At 38.5% G+C, this 24,136-nt stretch overlaps 2 protein-coding genes across 3 annotated transcripts in view; one reads left to right on the plus strand and one right to left on the minus strand.

Moving 5' to 3' along the window:
• The window catches only part of LOC118202111 (calcium-binding protein E63-1-like), a 710,926-nt gene that overhangs the window by 522,234 nt on the left and 164,556 nt on the right, over positions 1-24,136 (minus strand). The gene's annotated exons all lie outside the window — the stretch shown is intronic.
• LOC118199139 (uncharacterized) overlaps positions 1-24,136 on the plus strand; it is a 74,986-nt gene that overhangs the window by 5,378 nt on the left and 45,472 nt on the right. Inside the window, exon 2 of the mRNA XM_085822911.1 lies at positions 10,330-10,387. Coding sequence (XP_085679037.1) covers positions 10,330-10,387 — 58 coding nt within the window. The remainder of the gene's footprint in view (positions 1-10,329; positions 10,388-24,136) is intronic.

The following is a 24,136-nucleotide window of genomic DNA, read 5'->3' on the forward strand; positions in this document are numbered from 1 at the left end:
ATAGGAATGACAACAGCTCTCCTCCATGCACTGGGAAATGTACGCTCCTTCCACACTCTATTGTAAAGTGTGAGAAGGGCACTCAGTGACTTATAGGACAGATGCTTTAGCATTTCATAATACACGCCATCCAGACCCGGACAAGACCTATGTGTCTGCAACAAAGCTCTCTTTAATTCAACCATAGTAAAGTCTCTATTGTACGGCTCAAAGTTGGAAGAGTTGAAAGCGATGGGATTTTTCTCAGAGCGTTGCTTGATAGAAAGAAATGCAGGTGAGTAATTTCGGCTGGAAGAAACGGCAGCAAATGTCTCACCAATTGTATTTGCAATTTCTTCTATGGAGCTAATCACTCGGCCATCTTTTTCCAGAAAGGAAAGTGAGTGGTCTTTATACATTCCGCATGCTTTTCGAACTCTTTCCCAAACCCGCTTACTAGGCGTAGAGGATGTTATTGAGGACACATATGCAGGAATCCAGGAATCCCTCTGGCTCTGCCTTCTTACTTTCCGTGTATTTGCTTTGGATATTTTAAAAGCTATGAGGTTTCGCAGAGTAGGATATCTACGAAAAATACCCCATGCTTTTTTTCTGTTTTTTCAGTGCTTCATGACAGTCGCGATTCCACCATGGTTTTGAATATTTTAGTAGTTTTCCTGATGTTCTAGGAATGGAGAGCATAGCTGCCTGAATAATAGTATTAGTAACAGCTTCAACAGCGTCATCGATATGCGCATCTTCTACCATTTCATCTGTGAGCTCTGCAATGGAAGAGAAGAGTTCCCAGTCTGCCCTGTCCAGTATGAATCGAGGGGATCTCGACATGGGGTTTGCTCCTCTTCGTGCAAGAGACACAAAAATAGGATAATGATCGCTGTTGTACAGGTCATTTCCGACACTAAAAGTGCAAAATGGCAACAGAGATGGTGAACAGATGGCAAGATCGAGAGCGTGGAATGTCCTTGAAGGCTCATGGAAGTATGTATCTTGCCCATTATTTAGGAGACAAAGGCTGTGATCTTCGATCATCTGCTCAATTTGTCTTCCTCGGCAATTTGTATCTTTGCTACCCCAGAGTGGACTATGGCCGTTAAAATCTCCTATTATAATAAAATGCTCAGGCAGCTGCTCTATTAGATTATTTAAATCTTGCTGATAAATGTGCTCATTTGGAGGCAAATACAAAGAAACAAATGAAACAACAATATCAAAATTTGAGTAGCGACAACTTGGAGGGATGTCGTCAAAGGAAGTACATTTGAGGGATAATCCAGTGAGGAGAGGAGACCTACTCCTCCACTGGCACGCTCACCTGCAAGGTTATCCTTCCTGACGAAAGAAAACCTCCGAAGTTTTGCATGGTGTTCTGGTTTCAGATTTGTTTCCTGTATTGCGAAGCACACAGGATGGTACACATTTATTATAGATTTGATGTCAAGCAAATTTCGGTGGAAACCGCGACAGTTCCATGACACGAGGGTGGCCATTATGAATGGTTTTTGTTTTTCCTGTGCTGTTCTTTTGTTTTTCGTGGAAGTAGATGCCTGGGAAATTCCAGACCCTCTTCCACTTCCATAAAGTCTGAATCCGCAGATTCAGAAATCATGTCATCAAGAGAGCTATTGCTGCGACTTCTATTTTTATTTGATATTTTTTGTGTGGCAGTTTTCGGCTTACTTTGAATAATTGTTTCTTTCTTTTGTACTATATGAGTTGCATTTTCTTTTTTCTTGTTGGATGTAGACGGTTGGGTTTTATTTGGTAGGGTCTGTGTGCCTATTGATGTTTGGGTGGCGACTGTACGATATGATTTAAAAGCACTGGCGTATGATGAATTTGGTCGAAGCTGTGTGCTCTGGACTAGTCTTCTGGCTTCGGCGTAAGAGATGTTCCTAGTAACTTTTGCAGTCTGGATTTCTTTTTCCGATTTCCATTTTGGGCACAAGCGAGAAAATGCTGGGTGGTCACCCTTGCAATTTATACATAAAGGCGCAGCGGTACAATTATCAGAATCGTGGCCAATCTGTGAGCATCGGGCGCATGTGAGGCTGCCACGACAAGACGTCTTAGAATGGCCGAAACGCTGGCATTGGAAACATCGCATAGGGTTTGGAATATAAGGTCTTACAGGAATATTTAGATATCCGGCCTTAATATTCTTAGGCAGATCAGGCGTGTTGAAGGTAAGGATCACGTGTTTCGTGTCTATCAACTTACCTTCTTTACGCATCTTGATCCGCCTTACACCGCAGACATTTTGTTCGGATAACTCAGAAGCGATCTCTTCTTCAGAAACATACAGAAGGTCGAATTCTAAGATTACACCACGACAATAGTTCAGTGACTTATGGGGTGTTACAGTGACATTCGCTTGCCCAAGTTTAGTAATCTGAAGTAAAGAAGCAGACTGGGTGGCTGAGTTTGTATCAATAAGCAAGTCTCCGGAGCGGAGACGCTTTATGTTTCTCGGCTCACTAATACAAGACTGGATGTATTTATTTATTACGAAAGGAGACATCTTATGCATTTCGCCAGAAGGACTAGAGATGACTAGGAAACGGGGACTATTGTGATGATTTTTTTTATTTGCATCTGTCCGTAATTTTTTTGCAGAATTTTCAGAACTAGGTTGAGTGACAGGTTGAGTGAGTGGTTTAGTAGTAGACGTTTCAGAGCTAGGTTGAATGATTGGTTTATTAGTAGATGGTTCAGAGCTAGGTTGAGTGACTGGTTTAGCAGTATACGTTTCAGAACTAGGTTGAGTGACTGGTTTAGCTGTAGACGTTTCAGAACTAGTTTGAATGACAGGAGTTACCTCGAAATCTTTAATTAAGTAGATATGAGAAGAAGCCATAGTGAAAGAATAAAGATTCGGGTCCGACGGCCCCGCCCACCACGGAGCCCAACAAGGGAACACAGATTCCTGTGTTAGGGCTAGCCGGACCTATACGCAAACTGAAGCCCCACAGTCGGCTTTCCCGAAAGCAGGTACTCCCGAGAGCTTGACCCCAAGCCACTGACACAAGGACTAGTGACCAGCCGATTGACACCCGTGAGGACGACTAAGGTGCCTCCCGTTTAGCTGAAGCAGAGGCCAAAGTAGTGTGTTGGGGACAGTACCTCGCCCCTCAACTACCAGGACCCTCCTTTCCAGCGACACGGGTCTCCACGCACGGCAAACACGTGGGCAGTTTTCTCGCCACTCGAAGACTAGAGACAAGGGCTGTTCCAGTCTCTCGTGACGAGCCCCAAACTCCGTAGAGAGAAACCACGAGGGAGAAGAGAAGGGAAAAAGTTCCAGCAAAGAGGAGAGGAGACGGAAAAGAGGACAGATCACTGGGGCTCCAGGATCGTGACACCCGTCTCACCAAGAAGATGATCCCCTGAAGGGCTAGGGTACCTCGGTATTGCCACACCCGTACTCACAAAAGTGAGCCCCCTGAGGGAGGCTTCTCCAAAGAAAAAAAAAAGGACCATAAACTTTCCGCCGAGATATGGCACAAAAAACATTCAATTTAGGGAAGTCTCGTTGCAATTGTATCATCTCGTGAGAATTTTCTGAGCCCCAGATGTGCACATTATCAGTGTTCACATATCTACTGAGGTGAAATGTCGATTCATCACCGAAAACAACATGATTCAGAAAATCGTCGTGCAACATCATCTCATGTGCAAAGTTGGCATGTAAACTATGGTCTATGGGCTTTAGAGCCTGTACTGTACCAACAAACAGAACTGTTTGAGTTGCCCTGTTATTTCATATATTATAAGGTATTTCTCCCACCTTCTTAGCGAGCCTTCGTGGTGTACTGGTCTGCACGCTCAGCGCGTGATTGAGAGGTCCGCGGTTCAATTCCCGGCGAAGGCTGTGCTAATTTTTCATCTTGCATGCTTCCAAAAATGCCTAATGTCCCTACAATGGCGCCCGGAACTAAACGGGTGTTGGATGATGATTCTCCTCAACCAGGATTTGGCGATTGGGTCCCCTAAAACCCCAGTCGCCCTTTAAAAGGGGGAGTATATAAAGTATTTCTCCCGCCTTCCTTAGCCAGCCTTTGTGGTGTACTGGTCTACACAATGGGTGCGTATTCCAGAGGTCCGCGGTTCGATTCCCTGCGAGGGCGTTGCTCATTTTTCAAGTCTCCTGCTTCCATAAAATATCTAATGTCTCTATAGTATTAATTATATATGACTTTAAATTTACGTAATAAATACTACAAAGAGTTAAAACCCGGATATTCGCTTAGAAATATCCTGTATAGCCTAATTCGCACTTTCGAAAGATGAAAAACACATTTTAAATTTCGTCAATCGGCACAGTATAACGGGAGATATAAAAATGTCCCTTTTTCTTTCGCAGCGTATTTTAATTATGCTAACCTCATGCATTCTTACTATTTTATTTTAGTCCATTAAGAATGTATTATTTATTAGCTTTCTGTTTATTTTATTTTGTTTTTGCATTATTTTACTAGTATAATAAAGACCATGATATCTTTTCGCTTCTATTAATTATTGTTAATTGATCGGAAATTGGTTTACTCCCCTTACAATAAATTAACTTCCGTATAATGCATGCAGAAATCACTGCGTACTGTATTGGCATTTTCATTAAAACTCTTCTAATAAATATATTCTTTATGTATATATACAGGTCATTCACTACCAAACCGACAAACTTGTAGGGTGTGCAGGGGGCACAGAGATGACTCGGACTCACACAGGAAAGGAGGGTCGCAAATGCCGTAGTTGCGAGCTATGGTGCAAATAAGCCGAGAAACAGAAAAGAAACAGTAGCACATTCATGCGACAGGAAAACAATTTATTGAAAGGTTGTCATATAACACGTGTTCAAAATTACGATCAGAAGTCGTCTGCCAGGCCTGACAGTGGCACTGTATGAAATTCCTTACCTTCCTGAAGACTCCTGGCATGTCACGAATCCTCCCGGCAGCTACACATATTCGAGCGACAAGGTCCTCAATTGAAGGGCGTCTCGTACACTAAATTCTTCACATGACCCCCAGAAGATGTCCATGCAGGATAGGTCAAGAGATGTGGCAGGCCAATGAACGGGGTTACCACGACCTATCCACTGCTGTCCAAAGGTTACGTCAAGGTGTCAGCGGACATCAATCGTGTAATGTGGAACAGCCCCATAATGCTGGTGCTACATGTATCGGCGCGACGACGGAGGAACATGTGTTGCGTCAAGAAGTTCGGACTTGTTGCAAGATCAGGTATGACCTACCGTCCAAAGGACTGGGCATAAGGTACGATCGAATGAGGTAGCTTCCAAGGATGCGGGCCCAAACATTGACAGAGAAGCGCTCTTGAGCTGCACGTGGCTGCGTACGATGAGGGTTCTCCTAAGCCCACACATGGGCGTTATGCTGATTGAAGGTTTCCTCACGTGTCAAGTATGCTGTATCCGTGAACAATACGGACGCAGCAGATGTGCTGTCTGTAGAGTGGATAATCCTCAGGCTCTAATAACTGGATGCGATGAAAATGTTATGCGCTCATTTGGTTTGCTACTAGTATCCTCCGGACAATGGATTGAAATAAACCTACTTGTTAAGCTTTCGCTCGCTTGGGCTGTCTTCTTCTAGACATAAGATCGCCTCCTCATTGTAGGTGTCCTCATAGTTCGCTGTCGATTCACTGTAGCTTATGTTAACCAACCAATCTCACGTAACCTGATCACATTTGCGAAGGTCGTGAAATGTGGAGCACACCTGTTCGGGTAACGTTCCGAGTAATCTTCCAGAACGTAAGGAATTCTAGACAACTGGACGTTTGGTCGTAATTTCGAACACCTGCTATACTACAAACTTTCGATAAAATATTTTCTATCCCATTAATGTGTTGCTGTTTCTGTTCTTCTCTGCCTCATTGCACCATAGCTCTCAACTACGGAATTTGCGAATGTGCATTCCTATGTGATTCTGAGACGTCTCTGTCCCCCCTACATGTTCGTCGGTCTGGTAGCGGATAACTCTGTATATATATATATATATATATTATGGGGATGACTAATGTTTCAACTGTTGGCTGGCTATTTTTATTGCTCTCAATAAGATTTTCTTATCTGCGGAAATATTCAAGTAATTTAGAATATATTCTTCAACTTGTGATGCTGAACATCCCAAATTTGTGCCATTTTTTTCGGACCTTTCCCTTTATGACACAGCAGATGTCTCTAAAAGGGATAAGACGACTGGACGGTTCAATAGGAGATTTGGCTGCGATGTCTGCAAGCTCATTTCCCTTTATTCCAGCATGTCCAGGAACCCAGCAATACAGGAATTCATATCCTCGAAACGTTAAATTTATATGAATTTTGAGAATTATATGAACATCCACTACCACAGGATTCTGAGTGTTGGGAAAAGCTTCCAAGGATTTAAGAGCACTATACGAGTCTGTATAAACAATGAACTTTTTGTGGCAGAGCTTTGAGATGTACAAAAGACTATAATAGACGGCAGTTAGTTCAGATGTTATGACTGAGCAAGCATGGTGCAGGCATCTGCCCTCAATGTAATCTTCAAATACAAAAGCCATCCCGACATGATCATTTGACTTTGATCCGTCTGTGTATACCGGATAATAACTGCTATATCTGTGCCTGTGCTCAGCGAAGAGTTGTCTGTAAACGATCTCGTTAGTGCTCGCCTTCACGTGATGTTTGAAAACATCAAGGAGCTGAATCCGTGAAGTTTCCCAAGGTGGAATTTCAAAATCCTGTACTGCTTGGGGGTGCATATCAGAGAGGGAAAGTTTCTCAATGACAGGGCGAACTCTTAAAGGAAAAGTAGGAACAGAGGATGGACGTGTTTCAAATAGTGAGTTACACTCATTATCAAGTAAGCACAGCTTATTGGGATGTTCAGATTGGGATAAAATATTAAAATATTGTAAAAGGGACAATTGCTCACGCCTCAGATAAAGTGATGGTTCGTTAGAGTCAACATATAGGCTCTGTACAGGAGAAGTCCTGAAAGCTCCTGAACAAATCCGCAAACCTTGATGGTGAACAGGATCCAGTTTTAACAAAACAGATGAGCGAGCGGATCCATAAACAACTGAGCCATAGTCCAGTCTAGAGCGGATAAGCGATGTGTAAATGCGAAGCATGGAGCAACGCTCTGCACCCCAGGAGGTGTTCGCCAACACTTTTAAAATATTTAGTGTTTTTAGACACTTCTTTCTCAGGTTTAAAACATGAGAAAGGAAGGTCAATTTTCGGTCGAACGTCACTCCTAAAAATTTTACTTCAGGCGCAACTGGAATAATAGTACCATTCAGATATAACTCAGGTTCAGGATGGAGACCACGCTTCCTATAAAAGTGCACGCACACAGTTTTCTGTTTCGAAAATGTAAATCCCTGTTTGTCTGACCATTCTTCGATCTTATTCAGAGCCATCTGCAGTTGCCTCTCTACGTATCTCATGTCTGCCCCTCGACAGCTAATCTGCAGATCATCAACATAGAGAGATCCCAAAATGGTGGGAGGCAGCTCTTTTAATAGAGAGTTTATTTTTAAACTAAACAATGTTACACTAAGCACACAGCCTTGAGGCACACCCTCTTCCTGTTCAAAAACATATGATAAAACAGAGCCAATTCTTACTTGAAAAGTTCTAGTGTTCAAGAAATTTTGAAAGAAAATTGGTAGGTTGCCGCGCAAGCCACTCTCATGAAGATCCCGAAGTATACCGTATCTCCATGCCTTATCATAAGCTTTCTCAATGTCGAAGAATACCGAGACTAGGTGGCTTCTTCTTACCGTATCTCCATGCCTTATCATAAGCTTTCTCAATGTCGAAGAATACCGAGACTAGGTGGCTTCTTCTTACAAATGCTTTTCGAATGGAGGTCTCTAAGAGGAGCATGTTATCTACTGTTGTTCTCCCCTTTCGAAAACCGCTTTGATAAGGCGATATAATATTATTCTTTTCCAAGAAGTAGACTAGGCGGCTGTTTACCATTTTTTCAAACAGCTTGCATACGCAACTCGTAAGGGCAATTGGCCGATAGTTGGAAGGATTTCTTGGATCTTTCCCTGGCTTAGCAATAGGAATTACAACAGCTCTCGTCCAAGCACTGGGAAAAGTATGCTCCTTCCAAACTCTATTTTAAAGAGTTAGAAGGGCATTCAGTGACTTATAGGACAGATTTTTCAGCATTTCATAATTTGTGCCATCAAAACCCGGAGAAGACCTATGTGTCTGCAATAAAGCTCTCCTTAATTCAAGCATAGAAAATTCTCTATTGTAAGGCTCAGATTTGGAAGAGTTGAATGTGATGGGATTTATTTCAGAGTGCTGCTTGATAGAGAGAAATTCAGGTGAGTAATTTCTGCTGGAAGAAACGGCAGCAAATGCCTCACCAATAGTATTCGCAATTTCTTCTATGGAGCTAATCACACAGCCATCTTTTTCCAAAATGGAAAGTGAGTGGTCTTTACATATTCCGCATGCTTTTCGAACTCTTTCCCAAACCCGCTTACTAGGCGTAGAGGATGTTATTGACGACACATATGAAATCCAAGAATTCCTTTGGCTCTACCTTCTTACTTTTCGTGCATTTGCTTTGGCTCTTTTATAGGCTATGAGGTTTTGTAGAGTAGGATATCTACGAAAAATACCCCATGCTTTTTTCTGTTTTTTCAGTGCTTCATGACAATCGCGATTCCACCACGGTTTCGAATATTTCAGTATTTTTTCTGACTTTCTAGGAATGGAAAGCATAGCTGCCTCAATAATGGTATTAGTAACAGCTCAAGGTGTGACATTAATTTAATAATCTCATAGCTAATTTACTTTATAAAGTTACAGAAATTGAAACTGCAATTAGATACCTTTAATTTGATCTTTTGCAAGTCCTTGATTATTTTATAAAATCAGAATATTACAAAGACAAATTCGAATATACTTACTAAGCTTATTATGATCAGTTGCTATATTCCCAACATACTTGAACGAGGAGTATGCTGTTAGTATGAATTATAGTAAAATTTTATTGATTCCAGAATTACTCATTGTTATAGGATTCTTGGATAGCTCTTTTGACTCATGAACGTACGTTAGGTAAAAATATTTTAGCTTTAAAGAACGTTAAATTTTGAAAATGCAAATCTTAATTATCCCATAGAAATAAAGTATATACTTCTCATAAAGAAATGAAGATGTGGCTTATCTGAACCTTGTATTTCGCAATTCTGAATGGTAACACAAACAGTGTGGACGTTTATGTTTGCTCTTATTTCCTTAAATTAGCCAGACGTATAACGGGGATTTAGCATAAGGATGATAACATTATTCTCTAATGTAAAACCACTGCTTAGAAGGACGATTGTTGTTTTGAAGGTGCATATTTTTGTTTCTTCCTCTGAACAAAATAGCATACTAGACATTCGCAGACATGGCGAATTGAAACCTTTAAAGGCTTAGGGCTGTTTGTATTGCAAATATGTGGAAAGCCAAAAACAAAGATATATTTTACATAAAATCTAGACGAAGGGAAAACGCATAGGGGTATGGACCATGCCCAGATGGTCCTATGAAAAGAATCTGCTGGAGCTTGAAAATAAGGAACCTATAAATTAAGTTTCACTGTTCATAGAAAATCCGTAATTTAAAAAAAGAATTAAATTTCCAGTGGCGGACACTAACCGTTAGAGGCGTTGGTCATTACTAAGCCGGAAGGGGTGGTAGCTTTATTTTAAAGGCACCAAATAGGTTGCCACCGTTACTTATTATGAGGGGATAGACAATTTACATCCATGCCTTCTCCGCAATTCGATTCCGGGTCCGTGGGTCAACACCACCGAGAGTTAAGCCTGCTACCTCTCGGTCGTGTCGCTTCGCTTTCCCGTGTCGTCAGAGCCACTAACCGCTTTCTGGGCGGCATAGTTTTAAAACTAGAGTTAGAATAAAGAAAATTTCACTTCGATATTTAATACCAGGGTATTTGCATTGTTTAATTAATTTTGCTACAGAAATTAAATTAACTACATGATATTTAATGAAAATTTCAGCTAAGTAAAATTCTGGCATTTGCGAATAGATTAATACAATAATTAATAAAGTAGTAATCTATAGGGAATTATAAATACGATTAGGCTATACGAATATTTTTAAAAAATTGCATTTGTAATACTGGAATCAAAAAAGTATCTCATTTAAGGAGTTTCAAACCAATAATATAGTAATTATTAAATTCATTACCTACAGTGACAAGCTCATAATACATGATTATATGCAACAAACTGTTATATTCTTATTAACGTTCTTATTAAAAATATGATAAAATATTTCAGGCATTGATTGATATAAAAGACTCTTCGAAGTATTCTGAAGTGATTTTCATCAGAATGGGTAAGTAAAATTTATTATAATTATTTCCTTTGTCTGGCGTGAGCAGATACTTTCTTTGACAATTTCAAAGTAAAATCTACTTTTCAGTGAGTATTTGTGTTGCGATATAGCTCAAAATACTCAGTTATGAGTATTTTTAAAGTTATAAAAAACAGAAAACTACATCGAGTGCTTTTTCTACTCATTCTGTGGCCCCAGACGTTAATTTCATTTTATAAATTCTACTAGTTTTTTTAAATTTTAAATAAATAACTGGCTGCACTACGGGAAAACCATAATTGTATTTGATATAACTATGCCATGTTCAGCTAGAACTGTCAAAAAATAAAGCTCGAAAGCTTACTCATTCCGTTTTGTATAACATGGATGGATACTGCACTAATATTAGTAGTGATGTTAATAAGCGTGACATAAAACTGAATCCAGAATTCTCAATTGTGAACTTGAAATTATTGTAAATGAAATATACAAGGTCTAAAGGAACTAGTGTTTAACGCGACTCGTAAGAACCTACAAAACTAATATTTATCATGATTCTTTTTTGTTCACTATTATTTCTTTAACAGTTGCAGCATTTCTTCGGTGTGTTCGTTTTCTTACACTGTATTGCTATTAATCAGGGCCGGGATGAGGGTAAGGTACTTGCCTCAGGTGAACAAACAGAAGAGGCGCCAAATTAGCTATTCGATCAAAAATTCAGAAATTTTTTTTAAACTTATGCTTTTTAACTTTAAATTTCGGAATACATCAGTGAATATTAAAAGAATTTTGTGTTATAAACAATCCGGGTAACAAAAGAAAAACTAATAGCATTAATTTATTCTTAAAAGACATAAGCTTTCTCAGTAGTTTCACAGTATATAATATTTTCTAACATTAAAATTTGTTACTGAAAGTATCTTTAAGGAACTAAATTACACTTTGTTGTGTAACGAATTGTATAAAGTATCATAGAAAATATTATACTGCTGACATTAGTCGTTCTGAGCTCTTTACTTGGTCATAACAAACTTGCCAAAGTCCGCTAACTGAACATAGACGGCGACAAAACTGCTGAGTTTTAGAATTTCGTGAACGCCTTCTGGAACAGCATCCGAAGAATAAACAAAAGTTTTCTTCAAACATAAATTTTGAGCAGATGCTTTAACATTATTTACTATTTTTTCAAAAAGCATATTTTTAATGTTTTCCATTTTAAAATTGTTAATCATCATATATGTTTCTGGAATATACAAAATTATAATTAAATATTACTGTAAGAGTTTTTGTATTTTCATTTGAAATAGTTACTTTTTATGAGCATAAAATATATATAAATATAGTTAATCTGTTCTATATGTATGATTATATGTATATACATGCAATAATGCATATATACAAATCTTGCAGCTATAGCGCAGGTCGGGTTTAAAAAAAAATTGTATTCTAATTTTTTCTTTCGAATTTTTAGCCTATTTATATATATATATTGCACGTGTTTGCGTAATGTTATGTTTTCTAACATCATTTAGTATTATTTATTTATTCTTCTCCCCCCTACAAATAGGTAAATAAATAATCTTGCATTGTATACAGAGGCACACATTTACCGCTTTGCTTCAGGTGAAAAAATATGCTTGTACGGCTCTGCTATTAATGATCGAATACCCACAAGAATATTTTCATTTAAAGCTTAATGCAATGACTTACTATGCAAGTTCGCATTTGCCGCTACCACAGTTTCACACCCTTTCGTGGAAGTTTTCTAATACTAAATATTAAAATGCGTCTTTCTCGGCAAAATGAGACTGATGAGCATAGAGAAACAAGGCTTGCCTCAGATGCAAGACGAAAAAGCCTGTCTCGACAAAATGAGTCCTTTGAAAAAAAGCAGGAGAGAAATGGGAAAAAAAGAAAAACGACAGAGTAATGCTGACCGAAACGCAAAAAGGAGTAAAATAGTTTCAAACGGAGAAACTTTAAATTTTTGAGAATTCCTGTGGTGACATGATGACATGAATATTAAATGTGAACATTGTCAGTCCTTAAACTTCAAGTTAGAAACATTGTATACAGGGGCGCCCATTTACCGCTTATATGCAGGTACGGCTCTGCTATTAATGATCGAATAGCCACAAGAATATTTTCATTTAAAGTTTAATGCAATGACTTACTATGTAAGTCCGCTTTTGCGGCTACAGTTTCACTCCTTCGTGGAAGTTTTCTAATACTAAGTATTAATAATTCACGTAAGTAAATACCTAGACTTACCAAATACTAAAATTTACTGAAGTAAATGTCTCGATGTATTTTGAATCATCCTTTCTGCAGGAGGGCGAACAGCAATTTCCTTAAAACACAGTGTGATTTCTCATTTCACAAGATGTTCTAGCAGTCTAGTAACGTTTGCCGATACGTTTTACACAACCGTAATGGATGGGCAGGTTTCATTCAGGTATCATTCCTTACGTGTTGCAAAATCGTCGGTAGAATCCAAGAGCAGGCACATCGCTATGCATGATACAAGAGTTAGGATAATATTGCAGTACCAATTAAAAGTCATTTTCATAAACCATATCATTCACTTTACGGTACAAACTTCATGAATGGAATGATAGAATTGTAGATGATGTCGATTACATCGCGTGAAGCTTCACACAGCTCATGTCGTGCATTCATTTTCAGAGTATTAGCTAACGTAGATTTACAATGAGTACTTTATTGTATTTACTCGTAATGTATCATGATGCATATCGATGATTAACAGTCGCTATTGTGAATGTCCAGTTATTAATGGCAATACAGTGTAGATCATCAGCTAGTATTTTGTCTCTGAATGTTCTTAATTCATACTGAATAGCAAGATAAACTTGTGTAACCAATATTCGATATTTTAGAGAAATGCTAATAAATATTTAAAAAAAATTATTTCTGTTAGGCTTGCAGTAAATGTACTACATCGCATAACAATTTTTAAAACTCTCTCATATTACGAAGTAATTTCACAGATGTTTCAAAACCTGAGGAAGTAAAAGTTGCTCGGGCAATATTGGAAGATACAGTCGGAAATGATGGCCTTAACCTTCTGATCAACAGTGCTGGGATATGCCAAGTACAAGCTTTTCCTAATGTTTCAATAGAAAACTTACTTCAACACTTCAACACCAACACAGTAGGACCTGTAATGGTAAAACAGGAAAAACAAAAACCATTCATAATGGCCACCCTCGTGTCATGGAACTGTCGCGGTTTCCACCGAAATTTGCTTGACATCAAATCTATAATAAATGCGTACCATCCTGTGTGCTTAGCAATACAGGAAACAAATCTGAAACCAGAACACCATGCAAAACTTCGGAGGTTTTCTTTCGTCAGGAAGGATAACCTTGCAGGTGAGCGTGCCAGTGGAGGAGTAGGTCTCCTCTCCTCACTGGATTATCCCTCAAATATACTTCCTTTGACGAAATCCCTCCAAGTTGTCGCTACTCAATAAATTTTGATATTGTTGTTTCATTTGTTTCTTTGTATTTGCCTCCAAATGAGCACATTTATCAGCAAGATTTAAATAATCTAATAGAGCAGCTGCCTGAGCCTTTTATTATAATAGGAGATTTTAACGGCCATAGTCCACTCTGGGGTAGCAAAGATACAAATTGCCGAGGAAGACAAATTGAGCAGATGATCGAAGATCACAGCCTTTGTCTCCTAAATAATGGGCAAGATAAGTACTTCCATGAGCCTTCAAGGACATTCTACGCTCTCGATCTTGCCATCTGTTCACCATCTCTGTTGCCATTTTGCACTTTTAGTGTCGGAAATGACCTGTACAACAGCGATCATTATCCTATTTTTGTGTCTCTTGCACGAAGAGGAGCAAACCCCGTGTCGAGAGTCCTTCGTTTTATCCTGGACAGGGCTGATTTCGAGGTAACTCCTGTCACTCAAGTCACTCCTGTAACTCAACCTAGTTCTGAAACTTCTACAGCTAAACCAGTCACTCAACCTAGTTCTGAAACTTCTACTGCTAAACCAGTCACTCAACCTAGTTCTGAAACTTCTACTGCTAAACCAGTCACTCAACCTAGTTCTGAAACGTCTACTGCTAAACCAGTCACTCAACCTAGTTCTGAAAAGTCTACTGCAAAAAAATTACGTACAGATTCAAATAAAAAAAATCATAACAATAGTCCCCGTTTCCTAGTCATCTCTAGTCCTTCTGGCGATATACATAAGATGTCTCCTTTCGTAATAAACAAATATATCCTAGAGTTTATTGCAGAATAAAATGCCTTAATTGCATGGTAAACAGTAGATCTTTTGAAGTTTTTCTATGTTGCGTAAAATGCAGATTTAAATTTTTGATATTGATTGTCATATAAATGGCAATTACTGTTTTATTTTGCTTTGAAATGAATGGTTAGTAATAAAATTCTGGATGAGACAACCTTTAACATGCGCTAGAATTTACAAAGTTTAATTTGGTGCTGATTTCAATGGGTAAATTTCATTTTACTGAATTTTGCGTAAAATAATACCAATGAACCATTGCAAAATATATTCAGAACTTTTTTTTTTAATCTAAAAGGGCTATTAGTTTTGAAATGTGACTTCATATCGTCAGTCGTAAACTTGTTTCGCTTTTCATTCAAGTCTTGCCATTTGGCAAAATTTAACATATTTACCTTTAAAATCTAATATATTATTGACTAACAAGCCAAGCTATTTAAAAGCATTATACACAGTTCTTAACAATGCCTTTTTAAATTTTTAATCTGATTGATTTAAAATGCATTTAATTCATGATATATTTAATTGAAAATATTTTAATATTTCTACATAATTATATGATATATTTCTTCATTTTTCAAATATATAGAAGATATATAACTTTCTGGTGTCAGTATCTTATAAAATGTTTTGCTATTTCCACTGCCCCATCTGTATTGATAATCTATGCATTCATAAACTTTTAGCCTCTTTGAGTGACTGCTAAAATCTGAGGCCTTTCAGATTTTTTTTTTAATTGTGTGAGCAGAAAGATAGAATTTTAGAAGAGCTTCTTGAGTTAGCTTTTGAATGATATAAAGAATTGTTAACATAATGTCAAATTTTTACAACTAAATATTAAATATATAAAAAAGCCTGCAGCATTCTCATGTTACGAAAACATATTTATTTATTCTGAGGCTAGGAATTGATTTAGTTTTAAAAATACAATTTATTCCTTTTAACAATTTCCCAACAATGTCATCAAAACACTATAAATTCCTTACATGTTTTAAAGAAAGATGATTCATTTATATAAAGATTATTAAATGGCTAATTTTATTATTCAATTTTTAATACAAATTAACTGAAATTAGAAACTGATTTTGTAAAATAATTTAATTATGAATAATTCAATTTGGGGGCTATTGGATGTTTAAAAATGATCAAAAGATTTTTAATATCTTAAAAATAAAAGCAAAATTTTCAGTTTTAATATTTTGTATTAATAATTCACTTTAATTTTAATATAGGGTCAGTTTTAATATATTCACAAATTCAGATTTAAAAACAAAATAAGTTGTATAAATATTTTCAACATTTCTGATTTTTCCATAGTAACCATAAGAGAAGGATTTGAGACTATCTTTGTAAAAAAAGTAGGTTTTAGGTCATTACACCTTCACATACTTTCACTGGAAGTTTCCTCTGTATATATACTGGGATGTGACACTAAGTAGTTGAGAGTATGTATTTAAGAGGTTAAAGGGATATTGTAACTAGTGTTTCAAATCCTGATAACACATCCCATACGCTGTCGGTGGGACGTAGATAGGATGTCCTAAGGATATACTGGGATGTGACATTAAGCGCTCAGGAGGATGAGTTTAGGAGGAAATTGGGATATTACGGGATGTCCTGAGGATGTAGTAAGTAGGACTTTAAATCCTAATAACAACCCATACGCTTTCGATGGGACATAGATAGGATGTTTTTAGGATATAATGGGATGTGCTTAGGAGGTTTGTGGGATATCCCGGGATGTCCTGAGGATGTAGTAAGTAGGAGTTCATATCCTAATAACATCTCGCACGCTCTCTCTCGATGGGACTTGGTTAGGATGTCCTGAGGATATCCCGGGATGTGACCATTAAGCACTCGGGAGGAGGTGTTTAGGAGGTTCGCGGGATATTCCGGGATGTCCTGAGGATGTGCGCATATCCCGCGAGCAACATCCTTGGGATATCCCAAGGATGTTTCTGTGCTATGTGGGTACATTTACTCTTTTCCTTTTTGAACTTAGATCACCCCTCTTTCTTTTACTAATAATATTAACTATATAACACTTCAAAACCCAGACACTATTAAACATTATTTCTCTATTCATAATATTAACTATACATAAACTACTTTTCTCAAAAACAGTAACATTATCTCTCTCCTATCATATATTAATATATCAGTATCACTTATCATTTTTATTATTCTCTATTGAATATGCTTAATTTCATTGAAGTATTATTTTGCCTACTTCCCGATATCAATACAATTCATCTTTTAAGATTGTGATATGTTAATTTAATCATGTGTATTATTTCCTATTAATAGTCAATATTATAAAGATTTAATTCTGTATTTTACATGTAGTTATACTTTTATATTGGCATATTAATTTATATTCTAAACTAATTAAGTCTAAAAACATGTTTAATGTCTGTATTTATTACGTAATTTTGATGTTCTTGAAAATTTTATGTTCAATCTTGTAAATACACATTTTCAAGAAATGTAATAAATATCTTTATACTATGTAACGTCTATTATTGTAAAAATCGCCATCATCGTACACAGTCATGTACATATTCGGTAAGGAGAAGCTACCGACGCTACTTCAAAACATGTTTAATGTCTGTATTTATTACGTAATTCTGATATTCTTGAAAATTTTATGTTCAATTTTGTAAATACACATTTTCAACAAATGTAATAATTATCTTTATACTATGTATTATTGTAAAAATCGCCATCATTGTACACAGTCATGTACATATTCGGTAAGGCGAAGCTACCGACGCAGCCCTGTCGGAAGAACGGTTAAGCTAACGACCTTTATCTGAAAGTAAAGAGGGTAATCTCACAACGGGCAAAAAGAAGTGTGGTTTATGCGAGGACGGGAGCACGCTCGTGTGAAAGAACTTTGGCTTATATTTTTGTGTTCCTTTGGTTTTTTTTTAATAACTGGGAGGTTAAAATGTATTTGTTGTGCGGTTGATGTAATTTTAAACAAAATACTAATAATAAGATTAAATAGATAAAGAGATAATTTCTATTTCAAGAATGAAAATATAGCTTATTTTGTTATTGTTAAACATGCGTGTGCCATTTTATTTTTTCGTGAGTGGAATTGACAAATAACATTCATAAGTGGATGAAAATGAAGAGTCGAATTGGTCAAGACTTAGAAATGATTGAAAGGTCTAGCATCATGACAGTGGTGGCAGGGAAGGGATCCTTTGAGGAAGCCAGAGAATGAAAACAACTATAAGCTGTGTAAGTTGAAAAGGGTTCCTATTAGTGTGAATGGAACAATAGCGAAGGCCCTGGTTGATTCAGGAACATAAATTACAGTGGTTACGAAAGAATCAACCAAAAGTCTCCAACTGGAGAAAGGATGAGTATATATTTAAAGGGTATTTTTGGTCCAGCTGTTGAATGCCCTTTGGTAAACATTCCACTGAGTATCACAGTAGGAGAAAGTGCCAGTGTCACACATAAAGAGATTTTATGTGCAGTTGCAGAATCACTGGCAGAGGATGTGCTGCTTCCTCCAGAAGTGTTCACCATCTTTGGAGGTCGGTTACATGACACAGGTGAAGTGGTAGAAAACTTACATGAAGAAACCACAAACATCCCAGAGGTAAGGAGGAAGGAAAAGTCTGTAAAGGTAAACGCAGGAAAACTAGAAGGAAACACTACTGTGGCAAGGAATCTCGATGAGAAAGGAAAGGTGGAATCAAATAAAAGCCAAGAACCCCAGTCGGGAAGAATATGTACGGCGGATGTATATAGAAGAGAGCAGGTGACTTGCGAATCTCTGGTAGGAACATGGGAGAATGTTCAGAAAGGAAAGGAGAATTATTATATTAAAACATGGACACTCAATTAAAATATGACGAACAGATAAACATTACAATTAAAACAAACAGGCTCATTTTCAGCTTTGAGAAGATAGTTATGTGTCACTCTAGTGTGACCAATTCTGAGGCAAGTCAAAAGAACTTCCTCCTTACGATTTCCACCAAAATCCCAATGCCCAATTCTAGACTTGACATTTCTCAACTTGTTCTGATGCTGAGCGTCCCAAATTTACTGCCATTTTTCTCGGACCTTTTCCTTGATGACACTGCAGATACCTCTAAAAGCTATAAGGCGACTGGACAGTTGAACAGCAAATTTTGCTGCGATATCTGCAAGCTCATTTCCCTTTATTCGAACATGTCCAGGAACCCAGCAGTACAGGACTTCATATCCTCGAATCGTTAAGTTTGATGTACGTGTGAGCAACACGTGCATACGAAAATATCCCTAACATTAACTAGGAAAGCCGAAATCTTAGTTAAGATAGACATGTTACAATTAATAATCAAATGTAATAAGGAAAAGTAACAGTTGCCGGGTACATTATAATGGCTTAAGAAATTCCGAGCACAGTACAGATGCGAGTACACAAGATCACATATTTCGGCGAAGCAGAGACGCACACATTTGTTGAAGTAGTTCCACTTGACTGCCGGGGAAAAATCTTCTCTCTCCGTCAGCCTGTAGGTTTGCCAAACGGGTTTACTGTTTCGCCAATTGGCGCTTTTCTGTACAGTTTTTAAGTCCGTATCGCCTATTTGGCGCTGCCGCTGCATACTCCCTCCGCAGTGTCAACGAAATGTGACATACCGATGCGGGGGTCGGATTAATCGTCCAGAACGGGTGATACAATTGTCCGAAGTTTTTTTCACACTCTTGGAAGCAACTTGAGAAGAGTCCATGGTTACAAAAGCGGGTTTCAGTCTGTCTATAGAGATCGTTTGCTTAGTCCCTTTTATTTCGAGATCAAACGTTTTATCTCGTCTTTCTAGCACCTTAAATGGTCCATCATAAGGAGTTTGAAGTGGTTTTCTAACTCCGTCGTGTCGAACAAACACATATGTGGACTTGTGAAGGCGTGGATGAATGAAACATGTTCGCTGGCCGTGGCTAGAAGTAGTGGTCGGGCGGACACTGGCAAAGTGAGATTTTAAATCCTCCACAAACTGTTTGGGGGACGCATCCGGAGGTGTCGAATTGAAAAATTCTCCTGGGAGACGGATAGTCTTTCCATACACCAGTTCAGAAGTGGTTGCTCCTATGTCCTCTTTGAGAGCGGCGCGGAAACCCATCAGCAGCGTTGGAAGGACAGCCACCCAGTCACTGGTATCGTGCGCTTTTAAGGCAGCTTTCAAAGGACGGTGGAATTCCTCGATCAGTCCATTCGCCTGTGGGTGGTACGGAGACGTCCTGATCCTCTTCATTCCCAATAATTGGGAAAGGGCTCGAAATAAGCCGCTTTCAAACTGTCGCCCTTGGTCGGTAGTAATAACAGTCGGACAACCAAATCGAGTAATCCAGTGGTCATAGAAAGCCTGTGCTACTGTGCGTGCTGTTATGTCTGGTAAGGGTACTGCTTCGGGCCATCTAGTAAATCTATCTATCATAGTTAGACAGTAATAATTATTTTGAGAAGGAGGTAGGGGACCACCAAGGTCAAGGTGGACGTGATCAAACCTCTGTGATTGGTCTGGAAACTTCATTAACGGGGTTCTAGTATGCCTGCTTACTTTTGCTTTCTGGCACGGAATGCACTGCCGTGCCCATTTCGCGCAATCTTTGCAGATGGAAGACCAAACAAACCGTGAACATACTAACTTTGTTGATGCGCGAATGCCGGGGTGAGACAAATTGTGCAAGGTGGCAAAAACTTTCTCACGGGGTGGGGGGGGGTGAGTGAGTGATTATGGCGCAAAACCAGAGATGATTATGACGCGCCAAACAAAAGATGAGATGATTACAATTGATGACATTAAAATTCAATAAATAAAAACAAGTAGATAAATGTACCAAATCCAGAGGATGAAGTCATATAAACACAAGTTAAAAGCACATATTAAAATTCAAGAGACAGTCTTCAAAACAAATTACATTTGGTAATAAAAGCCAATATCTTTTAAATAATAAAATAAATTAGAATTGACCTCTCTTCCGATTAAACGGTCGAGAGGTAAGTCACAGCTATTAAAATATTTCTGGCGAAGACTATTAACACATGGACACTCAATTAAAATATGACGAACAGATAAACAAACATTACAGTTAAAACAAACAGGTTCATTTTCAGCTTTTAACAGGTAGCTATGTGTCACTCTAGTGTGACCAATTCTGAGGCGAGTCAAAAGAACTTCCTCCTTACGATTTTTGGTTAATTCCCAGTGCTCAATTCTAGGTTTTACATGTCTTAATTTATTTTGAAGCTGAACATCCCAAAGTTGTTGCCATTTTTTTCGGATCTTTTGTTTCACAACACAACAAATGTCTGCAAAAGTGATGAGACGACTGGACAGTTCAACAGCACATTTTGCTGTGATATCTGCCAGCTCATTCCCTTTTATTCCCACATGCCCGGGAACCCAGCAGTACAGGATATCATACCCACGATTCATTAAGTTTATATGTATTTTGAGAATATCCACTATTACTGGATTTTGAGTATTAGGAAAAGCTTCTATTGATTTAAGAGCACTATACGAATCTGTATAAATTATAAACTTTTTGTAGCAGAGCCTTGAGATGTATAAAAGACTATAATATATCGCAGTTAATTCGGATGTTAAGACAGAGAAAGCATTGTGCAAGCGTCTGCCCTACATGTGGTCTTTAATTACATATGCCATCCCCACATGATCTTTTGACTTGGACCCATCTGTATAAACTGGAAGATAACTGCTATATTTGTTCCTGTGCTCAGCGAAGAGTTGTCTGTAAATAATCTCGTTAGTGCTTGCCTTCACATGATACTTAAAAACATCAAGAAGCTGAATCCGTGCATTTTCCCAAGGTGGGATTTCAAAATTCTGTACTGCTTGGGGGTGCATATCAGAGAGGGAAAGTTCCTCAATGACAGGGCGAACTCTTAAAAGAAATGTAGGAACACAAGATGGACGTGTTTCAAATAACGCGTTACTCACATCATCAAGTAAGCACAGCTTATTGGGATGTTCAGGTTGGGATAGTATATTAAAATATTGCAAAAGGGACAATTGTTCATGCCTCAGATAAAGTGATGGTTCATTACAGTCAACATACAGGCTCTGGACAGGAGAAGTCCTGAAGGCTCCTGAACATAACCTCAAACCTTGATGGTGAACAGGATCCAGTTTTAACAAAACAGATGACCGAGCGGATCCATAAACAACTGAGCCATAGTCCAGTCTAGAGCGGATAAGCGCTCTGTAAATGCCAAGCATGGAGCAACGCTCTGCACCCCAGGAGGTGTTCGCCAACACTTTTAACATATTTAGTGTTTTGAGACACTTCTTTCTCAGGTTTAAAACATGAGAAAGGAAAGTCAATTTCTGGTCGAACGTTACTCCTAAAAATTTTACTTCGGGCGCAACTGGAATAATTGTACCATTTAGATATAACTCAGGTTCAGGATGGAGACCTCGCTTCCTACAAAAGTGCACGCACACAGTTTTCTGTTTCGAAAATGTAAATCCCTGTTTGTCTGACCATTCTTGGATCTTATTCAGAGCCATCTGCAGTTGCCTCTCTACATATCTCATGTCTGCTCCTCGACAGCTAATCTGCAGATCATCAACATATAGAGATCCCAAGATGGTGGGAGGAAGTTCTTTTAGTACAGAATTTATTTTTAAACTAAACAGCGTTACACTGAGCACACAGCCTTGAGGCACACCCTCTTCCTGTTCAAAAACATCCGAAAAAACAGAGCCAATTCTTACTTGAAAAGTTCTAGTGTTCAAGAAATTTTGAATGAAAATTGGTAGGTTGCCGCGCAAGCCACTCTCGTGAAGATCCCGGAGTATACCGTATCTCCATGCCTTATCATAAGCTTTTTCAATGTCGAAGAATATCGAGACAAGGTGGCTTCTTCTTACAAATGCTTTTCGAATAGATGTCTCTAAGAGGAGCATGTTATCTACAGTTGTTCTTCCCTTTCGAAAACCACTCTGATAAGGCGATATAATATCATTCTTTTCGAAGAAGTAGACTAGGCGGCTGTTTACCATCTTTTCAAACAGTTTGCAAACACAACTGGTAAGGGCAATTGGCCGATAGTTCGTTCCTCGGGTCTTTCCCTGGCTTCGCAATAGGAATGACAACAGCTCTCCTCCATGCACTGGGAAATGTACGCTCCTTCCACACTCTATTGTAAAGTGTGAGAAGGGCACTCAGTGACTTATAGCACAGATGCTTTAGCATTTCATAATACACGCCATCCAGACCCGGACAAGACCTATGTGTCTGCAACAAAGCTCTCTTTAATTCAACCATAGTAAAGTCTCTATTGTACGGCTCAAAGTTGGAAGAGTTGAAAGCGATGGGATTTTTCTCAGAGCGTTGCTTGATAGAAAGAAATGCAGGTGAGTAATTTCGGCTGGAAGAAACGGCAGCAAATGTCTCACCAATTGTATTGGCAATTTCTTCTATGGAGCTAATCACTCGGCCATCTTTTTCCAGAAAGGAAAGTGAGTGGTCTTTATACATTCCGCATGCTTTTCGAACTCTTTCCCAAACCCGCTTACTAGGCGTAGAGGATGTTATTGAGGACACATATGAAATCCAGGAATCCCTCTGGCTCTGCCTTCTTACTTTCCGTGCATTTCCTTTGGATCTTTTAAAAGCTATGAGGTTTCGCAGAGTAGGATATCTACGAAAAATACCCCATGCTTTTTTCTGTTTTTTCAGTGCTTTATGACAGTCGCGATTCCACCACGGTTTTGAATATTTTAGTAGTTTTCCTGATGTTCTAGGAATGGAGAGCATAGCTGCCTGAATAATAGTATTAGTAACAGCTTCAACAGCGTCATCGATATGCGCATCTTCTACCATTTCATCTGTGAGCTCTGCAATGGAAGAGAAGAGTTCCCAGTCTGCCCTGTCCAGGATAAAACGAGGGAGTCTCGTCATGGGGTTTGCTCCTCTTCGTGCAAGAGACACAAAAATAGGATAATGATCGCTGTTGTACAGGTCATTTCCGACACTAAAAGTGCAAAATGGCAACAGAGATGGTGAACAGATGGCAAGATCGAGAGCGTGGAATGTCCTTGAAGGCTCATGGAAGTATGTATCTTGCCCATTATTTAGGAGACAAAGGCTGTGATCTTCGATCATCTGCTCAATTTGTCTTCCTCGGCAATTTGTATCTTTGCTACCCCAGAGTGGACTATGGCCGTTAAAATCTCCTATTATAATAAAATGCTCAGGCAGCTGCTCTATTAGATTATTTAAATCTTGCTGATAAATGTGCTCATTTGGAGGCAAATACAAAGAAACAAATGAAACAACAATATCAAAATTTATTTGAGTAGCGACAACTTGGAGGGATGTCGTCAAAGGAAGTACATTTGAGGGATAATCCAGTGAGGAGAGGAGACCTACTCCTCCACTGGCACGCTCACCTGCAAGGTTATCCTTCCTGACGAAAGAAAACCTCCGAAGTTTTGCATGGTGTTC

The sequence above is a fragment of the Stegodyphus dumicola genome, chromosome 8, assembly GCF_044657685.1.
Source record: "Stegodyphus dumicola isolate Sdum_Otavi_A_Nest chromosome 8, ASM4465768v1".
Classification (NCBI taxonomy): Eukaryota; Metazoa; Arthropoda; class Arachnida; order Araneae; family Eresidae; genus Stegodyphus; species Stegodyphus dumicola.